General features: G+C 46.4%; 1 protein-coding gene across 2 annotated transcripts in view; it reads left to right on the forward strand.

Moving 5' to 3' along the window:
• The window catches only part of HEMK1 (HemK methyltransferase 1, mitochondrial release factors N(5)-glutamine), a 332,911-nt gene that overhangs the window by 100,620 nt on the left and 213,039 nt on the right, over window positions 1–19,252 (forward strand). For both annotated transcript variants that reach the window (XM_086938813.1, XM_086938814.1), the window contains exon 4: window positions 13,522–13,615. In XM_086938813.1, coding sequence (XP_086794939.1) covers window positions 13,522–13,615 — 94 coding nt within the window. The remainder of the gene's footprint in view (window positions 1–13,521; window positions 13,616–19,252) is intronic.

The raw sequence follows: 19,252 nt of genomic DNA on the forward strand, positions 1-19,252 counted from the left end.
TCGGCCTTAGAGGCCTCCATGAAAAACGCAACTTCCAAAAACAACAAAACGGCGTTCACCACCAAACTCAGTGAGATTAATCAAGAAATGTCTGACCACCACGATTTCTTATTAAAACAAAAAACTACCAAACTTGAGAAAGACATTGCCAAGTTTGAGAAAGAAAAAGTTTATCCCTATCTCAAAGATGGCTATAAAGGAAAGAAGAACAACTACTCCTCTGATGAGAACTCAGGCAGTGATAACAGGCGGGGATCTACGAGTAGCGATTCAAGTGGGGGTTATACCCCCAGGAATTCGCGAGCCCAACCACGTGCTTGGCAACAGGGTTATCACCAAGGCCCAACCTTCCATGGCCCACCCCATATGGCACCAACCTGGCAATACCCCTTTTTTCCACAAGGCCCACCCCAATTTTACCCCCTTAATCCGCCACCTTTTCAAGGCAGAGGTTGGGGCAGAGGAAGAGGGCGAAAGCGAGGCGGGCAAAAAGGAGTGCAGTGGCAGGATCAACCGCCAGCATCAACATCAATGGAGACCAGGAGCACAGCAGCCAGGGGGAGGCGAGTCTGATTGTCAACTTGTCAAAGAAAATCCTTTCACCAACGGAGAAAAGAGTCCTAGAGAAAGGTCTCGGGTTTGTACCTACCCCTACTCCGGACAGCTTCCAAGAAACTATTGAATTAAAACAATTCTTCAGGAAAATACGCCTTCGAGCATTTTTTGAAAACCGACCTGAACTTCCCAGTGCAGACACCGGCCTAAGGAAACCGTCCACCTTTACCCCCAAGTGATGGAATGTTCCCCCCGGAAGTCCTTACCTTCGAACGTGCAGTTATGACTAGCATGCAAAACAAACCAAATGTGAAACCGTTCCATAATTTGACCACGGCAGAAAGAAAAGCATCAATGGACCTGGGGAGAGATGACTCCATTGTCATTAAACAAGCAGACAAAGGGGGAGCCACTGTCATACAAAACTATGAGGACTATGACCGGGAGTGCAAACGACAATTGTCGAACACTACTCATTATAGACCATTGATGGAGGATCCCACCAAACGGCTGATGACTACCATCACCAGTCTTATCATTGAAGCCGAGACTAACGAATGGATCAGCAAAAAAGAAGCTGAGTTTCTAGTAACAACGGACCCAGTGACCCCCTATTTCTACACCCTCCCCAAGATTCATAAGGGGACCACTCCTGTTCCGGGTAGACCGATCGTCTCCGGCATCGGGTCACTTCTGGAACCTCTGTCTCAATTCTGTGACGCCTTCTTCCAACCATTGGTGAAGCAGATCCCGTCGTATCTACAAGATACCAGGGACGTCCTACGTTTGATCGATGACATCGATGGGAGGGAGGACATTGATCTACTCCTGACCCTAGACGTTGAGGCGTTGTACACGAACATTCCGCAACAAGCCACACTGGAGGCCGTGGAATCACTGATGCGAGAGGAAGAATGGACCTCCCCCACCCACATTGCTTTCATCATGGAACTTGCCCATATAGCCCTGACCGAAAACTTTTTTCGTTACGAATCACAACTGTACCATCAGGTCAGTGGGACCTCAATGGGTTCCTCTTTTGCTCCCAGCCTAGCCTGCATCTATATGGCGTCATTTGAAAAGAATTACATATACCCTCCGGAACAGAATCCGTTTCGAGATAACCTCTCACTCTGGCGTCGATACATCGACGATATCCTGATATTCTGGAAAGGAGACCGGCCGAGCTGCGAGGCCTTTTGCCTATGGATCAACCAGCAGGACCCATACTTAAAATTCACAGGCACGATCTCGGAGACCTCTATACCCTTCCTAGATTTAACGATCCAACTGGATCCATCAACGATCAGCACTACTCTGTTCAAGAAGAAGACTGATAGAAACAGTTTGCTCCCATTCAACAGCCACCACACGAGATCGCTGAGGGAAAATTTGCCTTTTGGCCAATTCCTCCGGATACGGAGAAACTGTAGTTCTGTCCAAGACTACAAACATGAAGCGAATCTTCTTCAACACAAGCTCCAAGACAGAGGGTACCCTACGAAACTTCTGAAGACATCATGCAAACGAGCTCTCAATAACAACAGAGAGTCGCTGCTGGAAGTCCACACTAAAGAGAAGGATGAGACCATCACCTGTATCACGTCCTACACAAGTCATTCGACGTTCATCAAAAAGGTCGTGAGTTCACATTGGGGGATTCTCAATACGGCTGGCATGGACTTTCCATGCCCAAGTTTTGCGTTCAAGAGGACAACGAACCTAAAAGATACCCTCATCCACACCCGCCCTAAACAATCAAGCACCCGACCAGTCAACCCTATGGGATCTTCCACCAGTCGTTGGGCATTATCGATGCGGGTCGTGTGTGGTGTGCCCTCAAACCATCCAGGGCAAAAGCATTGTACTACCCAGGGATTTTACTTGGACTTTTAACAGACACACCAATTGCAACAGCTCGAGGTGTATCTATGTCCTCATATGCCCATGCAAGATGCTCTACATCGGGATGACGATGCGCCTGGTCAAACTGCGCATCATGGAGCATAATAGTAACGTCCGTTGTCATAAGACTCACACTAAACTATATGAGCACTGCAGAGAACACAATCACGGAGCAGAAAACCTGCAATGGACTGTATTGGAATGCCATCCATCAATGAACCAACAAACCCTCTTCAAACTGGAGCAAAGATGGGTACATCGCCTTCATACTGATGAATATGGCCTTAACGATGCGGTGCCTTGGACTATGTTGTCCAGATGATTTCCTCCATGGGCTTACTGTCTGTACTAGCTTAATCCCGACACGATACCAATCTAGTCCCCAATTGTCAGCATTGGGCCACCTACTCTCAACCCATTTAAAGATGGCGCCCATTATCGCTTTTCAATATAGGCTTGGGAATCTTCTCTTTCCCTGCCCTGGACGCGCCGCGTGTCCTAGCAACAATTGCCAGACACGCCCCCTCCTGATGCGCACCAACCCGCTATGTCTAGCGGTGGAACACGGACCGCTCACACCGGCTTTCCTGCGGCGAGACCGACGTGGGCGGGGTAGGTGTCTACACGCCTGAGACAGCATTAAGTCAGGTAAGGCGTGTTCCCTGGCTACGCGACTGTCCCGAGATTTGGGATTAACGATCGCCTTGAGCCTTGAGCTTGGTGAGTCCGGCTATCGGCATACATGACGGCTCTTGAGTACGTGGCGATCGCTGACCCGGTTTCCTCCTTTTCCAGGTGCTAGTTTACCAGCACTGACCCCACCAAGTCTGCCGGGAGGATCACCACCCCGGGATCGCGGGTAAGCTGAGCGCGTCCGCTTCCCCCTGATTGATTGTCCAGCATCCACCATCCACTGGGGGCATTTAACATAGACTAGTTCACTGTGGGAGATCAGCTCTGCCCAAAACTAACTATGCATTTGAGTGGGAAACCGTCCTTATGTTCATACTTTTTGATGTGTAGTTACACACCCTTTCCTAACCAGCACGACACACATGTGTTACCCTATGAGGTGGTGCACATGACATTGTGTTCCAACTCTATGCTTGCTAATTGACAATTCCCAATGGCACATGAAAACAGGACGGACATTGTGTTTACATTGTCCCGCATTACATTCCTGTTCACCCTCTCTGAGTGATAGTTCTACACCGGGGTGTGACTCCTTTTAACACTTAATCACTTGCATGCTATTATTTCATGCTATAATTTCTATAGTAACAACATAACTATCGACTGTACCCTTCCTATGTCTTCTTTTGTCTCCTTCTCTAGTCCCAGGGAGGGCGTCAATGAAGGGGTGATCCTGCGACACTAGTCAGGTCGTATACCCAGTTCCTTAATTATTGAGGAATACTATAGCAATTTATGAGCACCTTAGGTCCTGATGAATTGCCCTGTTGGGCATGAAACATGTCGACCGCACTTGGACTGAGGGTTGAATGAGGCTTGATTACCCTAACCATCACGCCTCAGTACCCCTCACTTTTTCACGTATTTTAATGAGGCAGTGAGCCATGTTATTAAAGGTTCCCCTATTGGACTCCACTGACCTGTTTTAACCACACTCACGCTCACTTTTGCACTTCCTAGGTCCCTCACACACATGCACCCACTGGCATAAGGAATAAAAGATCTCCGTTCAAGAGCGGCACTTTTGTGCTGCCCGACGGGCATTGCACCGCCAGCCTGCCGTTGGAGCAGGGTGCCAATGATGATACTGTATATTCATCGGGTGGGATGACAACAGTCATTCAACCTTTGGTATGTGTGAGGCACCCTAGATTCCGAAAAGGGATTACTTTACTCCCTGCTATGTCACACCCTGTTAAAGAGAGGCTACTGTAAGTTACTCTAGTCAAATCCCGGTGGGGAACTTTGTACCTGTTTTGTTGATTCTCTGATGGGCCTGGCCCACATTAGCAAAGGAAGAAGTTGTGCACTGGCAGATTGCACCCAGAACTGTTTTGGACTGGGTCCAGGACTCCTCACAAATAGAGAACAAAGACTTTTGGGGTATAAATATGAGAGCTGAAATGCCTGAACTTTAGACTACTTTGGAACCAAGGAGGAACCTTTGCTGAGGAGAAAAGCTGAAGAGCTGAGGGAGAATTTCTGCCCTTGCTGAGTTTCTGGGGTTGGCTTGCAGTTGCTGTTTCTGCCAAATAAAAGACAAGGGACTTTGCTGTGTGCTGTGTCCCACCTGCTTGACAAGGACTTTGCTGTGTGCTGTGTACTGTAAAGAAAGTCTCAAAGGGCCTGAGAAGAGCTGGCCTCCTGTTGTGGAAACCAAGGGATATAAAGGTTTCCAAGGCTACTACGTTATCAAGAGGAACCTGTTGCCAAATTGGACAGCTGAAGAGACTGAGGACAAGTACCACCCTTGCTGTGTGTCTGGGGTTGGCCTGCAGTTTGCTGTTTCTGCAGAGGAGAGGATGAAGGGACCTTGTTGTGTACTGTGTCCCCTGTTTGAAGAATGACTTTGCTGTGTGCTGTGTCCATCTGAAGAAAAGTCTCCTAGGGCCTGAGAAGAGCTGACCTCCTGTTTCTGAAGTCCCAGGCACAACCGGACTTCATCCCCAGCTTCCCTGACTTCCTTGCTGGAAGTTCTGACCTGCCCTGAGGTGCCTTTAACTATGTGTGAGGCCCTTGCTGCTGGGAGCTGGAAGCGCGACACAACGAGGGAGAAGGGTGACGCCGCCGGTGCATCGCCAAAGAAGCGTGTCGCCGCTGCCGCATCACCAGAGAAGCGTGATGCCGGACCGGCGCATAGCTAAGGAAGTGTGTCGCTGCTGCTGCTGATCGCATCACAGGAGAAGCGTGTCGCAGTGCCTGTCGTGGCTCAAGAAACCACTGATTTCGCCACACGGCCGTCAGGCTTGCATGCATCGCATCCACGTTGTCGCATCACACCAGAGACTCCATTTTATCGCATCTCACCGGATCGTCTCAACGTATCGAGGCGCCATCTTGTCGCATCGCAACCGGAGCACAGGAAGAGTCGACGCATCCACTTCTCTGAGACCCTTTTGTTTATTCTGCGTTACGCACCTAAGGTACTTTGAAAGAAAAGTGCCTCATTTACCATCTACAAGTTTATTTTTGCAACAACACTTTTTAAAGACATTCTACTGAGTATCTGATTGCTGGATTTCTATTGTTTTGGTCTTGTTTAGTTTAGATAACGATATTTTATTTTTCTAAACTGGTGTGGTGTCCATTTGTGGTGTTTTCACTGTGTTACTGTGAGTGTTGGTACAAATACTTTACACATTGCCTTTGAGATAAACCTGTCTGCTCATGCCAAGCTACCAAGGGGGTGAGCAGGGATTATCTAAAGAGTGTATCCCCTTCCCCTGACTAGAAGCAAGGGTCCCTATTTGGTCTAAGGTACCTACCTCTGCCAACTAGAGACCCCCAGTTCTAACAGGCCCATACTTGGAGGTTTAGTATGTTCTGTGAAGAATTTGTAGAGAGGAATTTGAGTTCTAGGTCTGTTGGATATGTAAGGTACAGTACAGGCTAAGTTCTGTGTTTTGTAAGATGTTTCCCACCGATCAAAGCATTTCAAGGGATATTTGACCCCTCTTGCTCTTTCTAATGCCACTTAAGTAGCATGGGGAGGTTTAAAGTTGAGCGCTCATGGGCCACTTTTTGTCATGATAAAAACTTTCCAAAAGATTTCAATCTCTTGCAATAGTCATAGCATCTCCTTCCACATGTTTTCCACAGAAAACTGTTTTCTCCAGACCTCTTCCAACTCGTCGCTTTGCTATTTCTATGATCCATCAGCACTTCTTTTTTTCCTCTACATTCCCCATCGTCCAGAGCAATTCTTGATCTCCCAGCAGTACGCTTTCCTCTTCGTATGTCCTGAACTATGTGTTCCTCCAGCAGTACGTTGTATCTATTCTCAGCCGCTATGTAATTAATACATTCTGACTTTATTTTGGGCACTTTTCTCAGATGCTTCTGCTTTCACTCTGTGGGTCTTTCACTCACGCACCCCCCTTAACAGTACTTTTCCATCAGCAGTTTTTGCTTATCCCATTATATACCTAGTCTCCTGCTTCCTCCTCTGCTGACCCTCTACACTCAGCACTATGTACCCCTTTTTTTAATCCTCTATTTCCTACTGCTGAATTAGGTTCAAATCCCGGCCTCGGCTCAGCAGCCTGTGATTCTGTGCAAATCGCGCATTCTCTATATGCCTAAAATAATATAAAGTGCTCCAGTGAATTTGTGCCACGTTCGTGTCCGCTATAAAAAACTGCAAAAAACATATAGCTACGTTGTAGATATTTATTAAATGTGTGGCGCTGAGTTGTCTCCCCTTTAGTAAGAAATAATTACATTAGCAATCTTCTTCTGTGTACCTCCTGAACATGTATACGAGCCAGTGCCAGTGGTGTAGCTAGACCTTTTGCCACCCGTGGCGGTCCCTGCATTTGCCGCTGGCAAGATCGAAGAGCGGAGTTGGTGGTGGAGACAAACGATGAAGGTAAAAGTGCTGCCACCGCCAAAACTTGTGTCCCCCCGCCCCCCCACCCCCATTGCTATGCCACTGGCCAGTGCACACCAGCGGAAAGTAAAAACAGAACCATGCAGTGCACACCAGCGGAAAGTAAAAACGGAACCATGCAGTGCACACCAGCGGAAAGTAAAAACGGAATCATGCAGTGCACACCAGCGGAAAGTAAAAACTGAACCATGCAGTGCACCCCAGCGGAAAGTAAAAACAGAGCCAGAAAGTAAAAACAGAACCATGCAGTGCACACCAGCGGAAAGTAAAAACGGAACCATGCAGTGCACACCAGCGGAAAGTAAAAACTGAACCATGCAGTGCACACCAGCGGAAAGTAAAAACAGAGCCAGAAAGTAAAAACAGAACCATGCAGTGCACACCAGCGGAAAGTAAAAACGGAACCATGCAGTGCACACCAGCGGCAAGTAAAAACGGAACCATGCAGTGCACACCAGCGGAAAGTAAAAACAGAGCCAGAAAGTAAAAACAGAATCATGCAGTGTACACCAGCGGAAAGTAAAAACAGAACCATGCAGTGCACACCAGCGGAAAGTAAAAACGGAACCATGCAGTGCACACCAGCGGAAAGTAAAAACTGAACCATGCAGTGCACACCAGCGGAAAGTAAAAACAGAGCCAGAAAGTAAAAACAGAACCATGCAGTGCACACCAGCGGAAAGTAAAAACGGAACCATGCAGTGCACACCAGCGGCAAGTAAAAACGGAAACATGCAGTGCACACCAGCGGAAAGTAAAAACAGAGCCAGAAAGTAAAAACAGAATCATGCAGTGTACACCAGCGGAAAGTAAAAACAGAACCATGCAGTGCACACCAGCGGAAAGTAAAAACGGAACCATGCAGTGCACACCAGCGGAAAGTAAAAACAGAACCATGCAGTGCACACCAGCGGAAAGTAAAAACGGAACCATGCAGTGCACACCAGCGGAAAGTAAAAACAGAGCCAGAAAGTAAAAACAGAACCATGCAGTGCACACCAGCGGAAAGTAAAAACGGAACCATACAGTGCACACCAGCGGAAAGTAAAAACAGAACCATGCAGTGCACACTAGCGGAAAGTAAAAACAGAGCCAGAAAGTAAAAACAGAACCATGCAGTGCACACCAGCGGAAAGTAAAAACGGAACCATGCAGTGCACACCAGCGGCAAGTAAAAACGGAACCATGCAGTGCACACCAGCGGAAAGTAAAAACAGAGCCAGAAAGTAAAAACAGAACCATGCAGTGCACACCAGCGGCAAGTAAAAACGGAACCATGCAGTGCACACCAGCGGAAAGTAAAAACTGAACCATGCAGTGCACACCAGCAGAAAGTAAAAACAGAGCCAGAAAGTAAAAACAGAACCATGCAGTGCACACCAGCGGAAAGTAAAAACGGAACCATGCAGTGCACACCAGCGGCAAGTAAAAACGGAACCATGCAGTGCACACCAGTGGAAAGTAAAAACGGAACCATGCAGTGCACACCAGCGGAAAGTAAAAACTGAACCATGCAGTGCACACCAGAAGAAAGTAAAAACAGAGCCAGAAAGTAAAAACAGAACCATGCAGTGCACACCAGCGGAAAGTAAAAACGGAACCATGCAGTGCACACCAGCGGCAAGTAAAAACGGAACCATGCAGTGCACACCAGCGGAAAGTAAAAACAGAGCCACAAAGTAAAAACAGAATCATGCAGTGTACACCAGCGGAAAGTAAAAACAGAACCATGCAGTGCACACCAGCGGAAAGTAAAAACGGAACCATGCAGTGCACACCAGCGGAAAGTAAAAACAGAACCATGCAGTGCACACCAGCGGAAAGTAAAAACGGAACCATGCAGTGCACACCAGCGGAAAGTAAAAACAGAGCCAGAAAGTAAAAACAGAACCATGCAGTGCACACCAGCGGCAAGTAAAAACGGAACCATGCAGTGCACACCAGCGGAAAGTAAAAACAGAGCCAGAAAGTAAAAACAGAACCATGCAGTGCACACCAGCGGAAAGTAAAAACAGAACCATGCAGTGCACACTAGCGGAAAGTAAAAACAGAGCCAGAAAGTAAAAACAGAATCATGCAGTGTACACCAGCAGAAAGTAAAAACAGAACCATGCAGTGCACACCAGCGGAAAGTAAAAACAGAGCCAGAAAGTAAAAACAGAACCATGCAGTGCACACCAGCGGAAAGTAAAAACAGAGCCAGAAAGTAAAAACAGAACCATGCAGTGCACACCAGCGGAAAGTAAAAACGGAACCATGCAGTGCACACCAGCGGAAAGTAAAAACTGAATCATGCAGTGCACACCAGCGGAAAGTAAAAACTGAACCATGCAGTGCACACCAGCGGAAAGTAAAAACAGAGCCAGAAAGTAAAAACAGAACCATGCAGTGCACAACAGCGGAAAGTAAAAACGGAACCATGCAGTGCACACCAGCGGCAAGTAAAAACGGAACCATGCAGTGCACACCAGCGGAAAGTAAAAACAGAGCCAGAAAGTAAAAACAGAACCATGCAGTGCACACCAGCGGAAAGTAAAAACAGACCTATGCAGTGCACACCAGCGGAAAGTAAAAACGGAACCATGCAGTGCACACCAGCGGAAAGTAAAAACAGAACCATGCAGTGCACACCAGCGGAAAGTAAAAACGGAACCATGCAGTGCACACCAGCGGAAAGTAAAAACAGAGCCAGAAAGTAAAAACAGAACCATGCAGTGCACACCAGCGGAAAGTAAAAACGGAACCATACAGTGCACACCAGCGGAAAGTAAAAACAGAACCATGCAGTGCACACTAGCGGAAAGTAAAAACAGAGCCGGAAAGTAAAAACAGAATCATGCAGTGTACACCAGCGGAAAGTAAAAACAGAACCAGAAAGTAAAAACAGAACCATGCAGTGCACACCAGCGGAAAGTAAAAACAGAGCCAGAAAGTAAAAACAGAACCATGCAGTGCACACCAGCGGAAAGTAAAAACTGAATCAGTCCATGGTAGTGGAGTGTTGCTTGAAAGATTGGAGCAGATCACACACTTCCTTGCCAGCTGATTACCAAAGTGGCAAGGAGAGCATGTTCTATGGGAGTGCAGGGTGAGTGTGTAATGTCATAGCCTCTCTGGTTCTGTTGGAAGTTGTGACATTTATCATTCCGGGCCTTATTCACTGAGGGCCTCTGCACTGGTGCAGAAGGCCCGCAGTCGTGAGAGAAAGCAGCAGAATCGCTATGAGAATCCTCATTGGGGAGATTCCACCCTGAGTGTGGAGACTCCCCCACGGCTGCGGGGACTCCGCACACGAGTGCAGAGACTGCCCCCGGCTGGAGGGACTCTGTCACGTGTGCAGAGACTGCCCACGGCTGCGGAGACTTCACTGCAAGTGCAGAGACTACCCCCCCCCAGCAGTGGGGACTACGCCACCAGTGCAGAGACTTCCCCATGGCTGCAGTGCCTCCAAAACGAGTGCAGAGACTCCCCCCACAGCTGCGGGCCTCAGCCATGAGTGCAGAGACTACCCATGGCTGTGGGGCCTCAGCCATGAGTCTCTGCCATGAGTGCAGAGATTCCCCCACAGCTGCGTGCCTCAGCCATGAGTGCAGAGACTACCCATGGCTGTTGGGCCTCAGCCATGAGTCTCTGCCATGAGTGCAGAGATTCCCCCACGGCTGCAGGAACTCTGCCTCAAGTGCAGACACTACCCCACGGCAACGGGGCCTCCGCCATGAGTGTAGAGACTTCCCCACAGCTGCAGGGCCTCCAAATCGAGTGCAGAGACTCCCCCCCCCCCCCCCCCCACAGCTGCGGTCCTCAGCCATGAGTGTAGAGACTACCCATGGCTATGGGGCCTCAGCCAGGAGTGCGGAGACTCCCCCCAGCGGCTGTGAGGCCTCGGCCAAAAGGGCAGAGACTACCCCATTACTGCAGGGCGTCAGCCACCGGGGCAGAGAATCCCCCACAGCTGCAGGGTCTCCACCACCAGTGCAGAGACTACTCCATGGCTGTGGGGCCTCAGACACCAGTGCAGAGACCCCCCCACGGCTGCAGGGCCTCAGCCACTAGTGCCGAAACTCCCCCCTCGGCTGCGGGGACTCCACCACCACGGCAGCGGGCCTCCGCCACCAGTGCAGGGACTCCCTCATGTCTGCGGGGCCGCAGCCACCAGTGCAGAGACTCCCCCACCGCTGTGGGCCTCACCCACCAGTGCAGAAACTCCCCCCACCGCTGCAGGGACTCCGCCACCAGTGCAGAGACTCCCCCATGGCTGCAGGGACTCCGCCACCAGTGCAGAGACTCCCCCATGGCTGCAGGGACTCCGCCACCAGTGCAGAGACTCCCCCATGGCTGCAGGGAGTCCGCCACCAGTGCAGAGACTCCCCCATGGCTGCAGGGACTCACCCACCAGTGCAGAGACTCCCCCATGGCTGCAGGGACTCACCCACCAGTGCAGAGACTCCCCCATGGCTGCAGGGACTCCGCCAGCAGTGCAGAGACTGCCCCAAGGCTGTGGAGCCTCAGTCACAAGTGCAGAGACTCCCCCACGGCTACGGGTACTCCGCCACCAGTACCCGACTCCCCCGCGGCTGTGGGGCCTCAGCTACCAGTGTAGAGACTATCCCACGGCTGCAGGGCTTCAGCCACCGGTGCAGAGGCTCCCCCCTTGGCTGCGGGGACCCCGCCACCACGGCAGCAGGGCCTCCAACACCAGTGCAGAGACTCCCCCATGGCTGCGGGGCCTCAGCCACCAGTGCAGAGACTCCCCCACGGGAGTCTCTGCACTCCCGTGGGAGTGCACCAGTGCAGAGACTGCCTGGCGGCTGTGGGGCCTCAGCCACAAGTGTAGAGACTACCCCATGGCTGCGGGGACTCCGCCACAAGTGCAGGGACTACCCCAGGGCTGCGTGGCCTCCACCACGATTATGGAGCCCCTTTTTGATCAGACCCCTAATCTTTTAAATGTGTCATTGTGCCCCTGTGCCTTCAGCTACTTTAAAACTTGGCGGTGTACGCGGCCTGGGGCTACAGGCAAACGAGCAGATTCAGCAGTGGCCCCAGCCAGCAAATGATTGAGAAAATATGTGTGTATTTGGGGGAGGGGGGGCATTTGAGCAGTGACTGATGTCTCTAATGAGATGATTCTAGTGTCTGCAGTCCAGAGACAAGTCCTTGCTGACGTCAAAGTAGCCCAGGCTAAGCCAGAGCTGGGCTGAACCCCCTTATATTTTACTTTCGCAGGGGATCCGGTGGCGTTTAATTAATCTTTGGATTTCATGCACTGGTACATGGTGTCACTGCTGTTCCAGAATGGAATTTGCTCTCAATCAGGGCAGAAACTTTACCGCCCGTTTCTCCGAAGAGGGAGGGACCGGCAGTTCTCTAGAAGTCTGTACTGCAGGAAAGCCTCGCACCGCTCGGCAGGAGCCCGTCTACAAAGAAAAATGTTCTCAGCAGGTGGTTGTTTGTCCTCTTAAAGTATTCACCATGAGTCGCCAAGATCCCATCCAACTCTGTCTCTCCAGGGGTTCATAGAGGGGCTTCGAGAGCGCCCCCTGTTTTCAGGGAAAACTTGTTTTGGTTTGTAAATATCACAATTGAAAGCCCATAGATTTGTGGGCTGTCATCTGTGTGAAACTATCATGTATGAATACCAGGGCTACGATACTTAGAACGTTTATATCTCAGATCACTGTAACATATTAAAATATGTTTTTCTTCAAAAATAGAGGCGTTGCCTGTAGCATTTGGATTTTAATGTTCATCGTGGTAAACATCCTCATATAGTGCTTGCTGGGGAAAAAATGCATTCAAGCTACCAGTTAAAATTTCCCAGCTCAATTGGCTTTGTCGGCCTTGAAAGAATAAAAGCAGTCAGCATAGCTGGATTCTAATTTATAAACTTAAAAAACAAACACACACACACACTCTCTCTTTCTCTCCACACACTCTTTCTCTCTCGCGCCACTTACTCTTTCTCTCTCTCTCCACACACACTTTCTCTCTCTTTCTCCACACTCTCTATCTCTCCACACAATCGCTTTCCCTCACTCTCTCCACACACATTCTCTCTCTACACACTCTCTCTCTCTCCACATACTTTCTCTCCCTCTCTTTCTCTCTCTCCACACACTCACGTTCTCTCTCCACTCTCTCTCTCTCTCTCTCTCTCTCTCTCTCTCTATATATATATATATATATATATATATATATTTTCTCTCTCTCTCTCTCTCTCTCTCTCTCTCTCTCTCTCTCTCTCTCTCTCTCTCTCTATATCTCTTCACATGTCTTAATAATCAGGCTCCTCGATTTTTCTGTCTGATGTACCCACAGATACGGTTTGGGAAGTCTTAAAAATTTTTTTCTTGCGTTTGTCCCTGTTGCTGCTTCTTCAGGTTGGATAAGATGAAGCAGTTTGGGACTGGCCAATCACAACAGATGACAGTGAGAAGGAAGAACCTTTACCCAGGTGACCTTTCTCTTTTCTCTTTCAGAATGCCCGTCCAGTACGTAATTGGAGAGTGGGATTTTGGCGACATGACCCTGGAGATGAGACCGCCTGTCTTCATCCCTCGTCCAGAGACAGAGGTAAGAGTGGCCACCATCAGCCTTCACAGAAGGAGGAGACCAGGTTTAGCAGGTCCTGGTTTTAAAGCTGATGTAACCTTGAACAAGGAGCTTTAGAGTACCCAATTGTCCACACTCATCTCCCCACCATTTTTCTGTGGATTACTGTATTTTCACCCTAAATGGTGAAGCGGTCGTATCAAACAACTATATCCGAATCTCCGCGAGTCACTGGATGGCTGCAAACTGACAGAAGAGTCGCATTTATGTCAAAAATAAATAGCAGAAAAAAACGTCATCATACTTTCAAAATGTCACTATAATTCATTCTTATCCATTTACAAAAATGTGCTATTTAAAATTTTAGATATGGTAGTCCTTTTATTTAATGCACCAGCTCTCAACTAATACACACTTCGTTGATCTGAGAAGAATGAAAGGCTGAGCGCTTCATCCCAAATTTTGCATCTCTAACTCACACATAGGTAGTCTGCGCATAAATCAGAACATATGGGTTTTTCTCCGAGCCATATAAGATTAAATATTCCAGGGTGAAATGATAAATTTGTATGAATTGGCCATGAGCTGATTTAATTTATTTATTTTGGATCTACGCATAGTCTCCCATGAATACTGATTGTTTTATTTGACAGTTTTGCATATTATTTCTTAAGATTTTTCCATATATGTCTTCAACAATACTACATTTGCTCCAAGGGTACTAGAGGGACTTGCTCTTCTTCAGCGCATTGGGCCTGATCCATAAACTGGATTTTGTAATGCTGAAAGTAGTGCCATAGTGGCACTACTCGCATATTAGCACTACTCACATATTACAAACTGCAGTTCACAAATCTTTGTCCAGAGACCTCTGACTCTCCGATGTTTTCTTTGTGGAGGTCTTGACCACATTCGTTGTAAGTTTTATTACTAAGCGTGGGAAGGACAAGGGGAAGTGGCTGGAAAATGGGGAATACTCACTACTAAATGGGAGGAGTAAGCAAAGTAGAAGGAGGGGGGTGGAAGAGACTTGCTAACTGGGGACACACACCCACAAAAGGGTAACACGGTTGTAATTCACAGAATACTCTTCTAAAGTTAGTACAGCCCTAAAGGTGTCAAAACAAGTGTACATGTACTCCAGCCTAGCCTTGTAGTAAGTCAAGCACCACATATTGCCAACCACTGGTACTGCAACATGCTCTGATAGAAAACAATGGAGGCAGAGAATTAACACCTCAAATGAACTAACGTTAAATGAATTCAATTAGTTCAACATATATATATATATATATATATATATATATATATATATATATATATATATATTCACTGAAAAAACCATAGGTTTCACACCAGTTATAGTTAGCTGGAAATTTTACTGATATAAAACCATTGAAATTCCCACGTTATAGTTAGTCGGACTCACTATAACTTGCGCGTGCAATGCACTGCTGATGACATCACATATTACATCACTCATGACATGGTCAGTGACATCACTCATGACACCATCCTTGTGACATAGTGACAGACCTCCTTTCACTATAATGTAACCCTTGAGACACATATTCAAAAATAGAAACTGAAATTTTTAAAAAAATGGAGATACCTATATCAGTTACAACAAGCAATTCAGTAATTCCACTATCTATATACACATCCACTCATTCACCAACAGTTCTATATAGTCACTCATACATATACTCACTCATCATATGAAGTGATACACCTATACATCCTGTTACACACCGACATTCATCCAAAAGTTACTCACACACATATTCACACGTGCAAATAAACTATTGGACATCCATTTATTTGAATATAGAGTTATACACACACTTCCACCTTACTTCTATTTAAAATTACACATATTTATTCTCTTAAACAATCACTTATAGAAACACATACTTATTTAAACAGGAACTCTTACAATCTCTTACTCTCACATATACTCACTTATATACATCAATATTCATATATACTAGATTAAAACATATGTAGTTACTGATAAAGACACTAGTGAGACAGTCATTCACTCACTAACAAACACATATAGACACTCATCCACCCATACAGTCCTTTACATATGTTGTCTTCAAAACACATACAAACAAAGAGTCAGTCACTCATGCATCTATGTGCTAAGTAATACCCCCACCAAACCATATAGACACTCATACTGATACTAATAAAAATATCTAATAACCCATATACATACACATGAGTGGATGTGTATTAGATGGTGGTATTACTGAATTGGTTGTTGTAACTGGTATGGGTATATCCACTTTTTTGAAAATATTAGTTTCTATTTTTGAATATGTGTTTCATGGGTTACATTACACTGAAAGGAGGTCTGTCACTGTGTCACAAGGATGGTGTCATCAGTGATGTCATGAGTGATGTCACTGACCATGTCATGAGTGATGTAATATGTGATGTCATCAGCAGTGCATTGCACGCGCAAGTTATAGTGAGTCCGACTAACTATAACGTGGGAATTTCAATGGTTTTATATCAGTAAAATTTCCAGCTAACTATAACTGGTGTGAAACCTATGGTTTTTTCAGTGAATTTAATAGGTTTTTTAAATGCTAATTCCTAACTATAACTGGTGTGAAACCTATGGTTTTTTTCAGTGAATTTCATAGGTTTTTTAAATGCTAATTCCTTACTATAAGTTTCACTTTATAAATAAGACTGTTAGCACTCTAGTTGTTCTTTTTAACACTCTGGTACATTCTGTCATTGGGCTACAGTTGTGCTACATCTAGTTGAATTTTGGGCTACATTTACAATTTTTGATCTCTGGTGGCCATCTTTGGGCTTCATTGGGCTACTTTGGGCTACATTTGGGCTACATTTTGGCTCTAACATATATTAAGCCCAATGTAGCACAATACATATTTTTATAAAGTTAATTTTTTTACAAACCACTTCAGAATAGGGCTACCTGTCTCTACAATTATCCCATTTTTTTTTTTTTAATTTTTGGGGGGAGCGCTCCCAGAGCGCGCCCCGGAGTGCGCCCCGAAAAGCGTATTTCTGAAAAGCGCCCCCGGGCGCGCTCCGGGGAGCGTCTCGTGAGCGCCAATATCGCAAACGAAAACATGATCGTGACGTATCGCGTAGCCGCGACCGCGTGATACGCACGGCGTAAGCGCACCCGGAAGTACTCGAACGAATACGATCGCAAAACGTAAACTTCCGACGCGCTTACGCTGCGCGCCCCCGTGCGCGTAGCGTAAGCGCGTCGGGTCATGTGAGCAGAAAATAACACTTTTCATTGGTTCATAACAGTTTTAGTTTCATAATGATGAAGCCCCTGGTCTTGTGACCTGAAAATAACACTTCTCATTGGTTCAGGACAGTTTTGTTTTCCAAATGATGAAAGCCCCCACCTTTTTTCCTTATTCTGACTTTGTCCTTTGACTGAGGAAGATCTGTTTGGAACTCTCTGTACCTTTTTGTACTTTAAAATGGCTTCAGTAGCAGCAGCAGCAGGAGCATCTCAGCCACCACCACCACCACCACCACCAAGAGGACCAGCTCCAAATTATATTGGTGGTCAAGAACAGGAGGAGGAGGAAGAGGAAGAGGAGGAGGGGAGAAGAAGATGGCTGCCTGAAGAAAACACACCTTATAAACCCAAACCACACTTCATTTGGCAGTTTTTTTCAATTCCAGAGGGGAAAAAAAAGGTGAATGCGCCCAAAGTCACTTGCCTCATCTGCAATGATGAACTTTCACGGGGCAACCCAAATAAGAAATATTCTTTTGGTAACTATACCATGATTCGGCACATGACAAGAAAGCATCCAAACAACTACTCTCGCGCAGAGTTCCGGGAACTGGCCAGTAACCTCCCCCAGTCATCAAGGACCCCCTCCCAAAGAAAACAACCCTCTTCCTCGCAACCAGAAACATCTGAGGTGATGCCTTGCATTCAGCCGAGATTTGCTGATTTTAAAATTACTTGCACTGCTTGTGGCAAGCTTATCTCCTATGGGGAACAAAGTATTAAGCTCATCGTCCTTGCAGGTGATAATCACAAGTGCCCCAAAAAGAAATAATTTTTTGGGTTTTTTGTTTTTTTGCTCCAGTTGAGCCAGTTTCAATTCCCTTTTTTTGTTTCTCCCCCTAAAAAATACAAAAAAAATATAAAACTGTTTTGAAAAGCCAAAAAAAGTTTAAAAAGTTCCAAAAACACAAAAAAAATATAAAACAACAAAAAGAAGAAAAAAAAAGTTCTTTTAAGAACTACCTCCAATTTCTAAATGAAAACTTCATTTTTTTAAAACTCTGTCATCTTTTTCCCTCATTTTACGCTCCCCGGTGCGCTACCTGGTGCGCGCACCGAGCGCTTCCCCCGCGCAAAACGAAAAAAAAAAATATATTTTAAATGCCCCGCGGGGCCCTTTTATAGCCCCCACATCAAACCTAGGGGGTCAAAGGGGTCTATCCCTGACGCCTTATGGTCAGTTCCCACTTTGTTTTAGCCACCTCTTATGTCTCGATTTTACCGAGACACAAGATGGCGACCGCTCTGGACTGTTTGGAATGTTTACAGACACCCGAGAGCCAATGCTTTCCATGCGCACCTCGCGTGTCGCGCCTGGAGCGCACTCCGGTGCGCGCACCTGTGCGCTGCTATAGATATATATATTTTTTTGGACCTAAATTACTCAAAATCCACTGGAGCACATATCTTGAGACATAGCAAAGGCACATCGGGCTACCAGTCCCTACAATTTTGCCAAGTTTGGTGTAAATCCATTCAGCCGTTCGGGCTAAAAGTGAAATCGACCGCCCTATGGAAATTAACATGGGGAAAACGCGTTTTGGGACCCCCCTTTTATCTCGGCCCCCGCTTATTGTATCCCCCCCCAAACTTTCAGGGAAGGACCGGAGCTCGACGAGGCCATTTTCCTGAAATTTTCAGGCAGATTCGTCAACCGGTGCCAAAGTTATTCCAAATAGAATTTTGAGATTTAACATTGAAAAAAATCCTAACTATAACTACCTACTGGCGACCGCCAGTAGGTAATATATATATAAATGTGCGCAATAACATGTTATTTAGAGCAACTGTACTAATAAACACACTTTCATACATTTATTACCACAGTCCAATAGCCAAATTGCAGTTTATTACCTAAGCAGTGCAAACTTGATGTGAGAATAAAATATTATTTACTGCCCCACACATTGTGTGTCACATTTTCTATAGACATGGAAACTATTCTCCTAATGACCTCTTCAACAAGATTTTATCATACTGCACATATTTAACTCCTTACATTTTGGGTTAAAAAACTTTTTAAAACAAATAATCATAACATTGAAAGTGCCATGTTATTATTTTCAGGTTAATAACAGTTTACATTTATGTTACATATACATTAAAATATATTTTTGGGATCATAAACTTTATGTAATGTCCTTATATTTTCCCATCGGTCTGTCTCCCACTCCAAGTAGTGCAGAATATAAAATACAGTCATAGAGTTACTTGTAGTAACTCTACACTTTTAAATGCCATTGTAGGGTTGAAGACATGTAAGCCTGCACCTAGGTTGTACATTTCCATTCAGAAATGGTTAATAGCAAAAGCAATAGTGAATAGCAAACATGCGAAGGGTTAGACTCAGG

Source organism: Lissotriton vulgaris, chromosome 9, assembly GCF_964263255.1.
Source record: "Lissotriton vulgaris chromosome 9, aLisVul1.2, whole genome shotgun sequence".
Lineage (NCBI taxonomy): Eukaryota > Metazoa > Chordata > Amphibia > Caudata > Salamandridae > Lissotriton > Lissotriton vulgaris.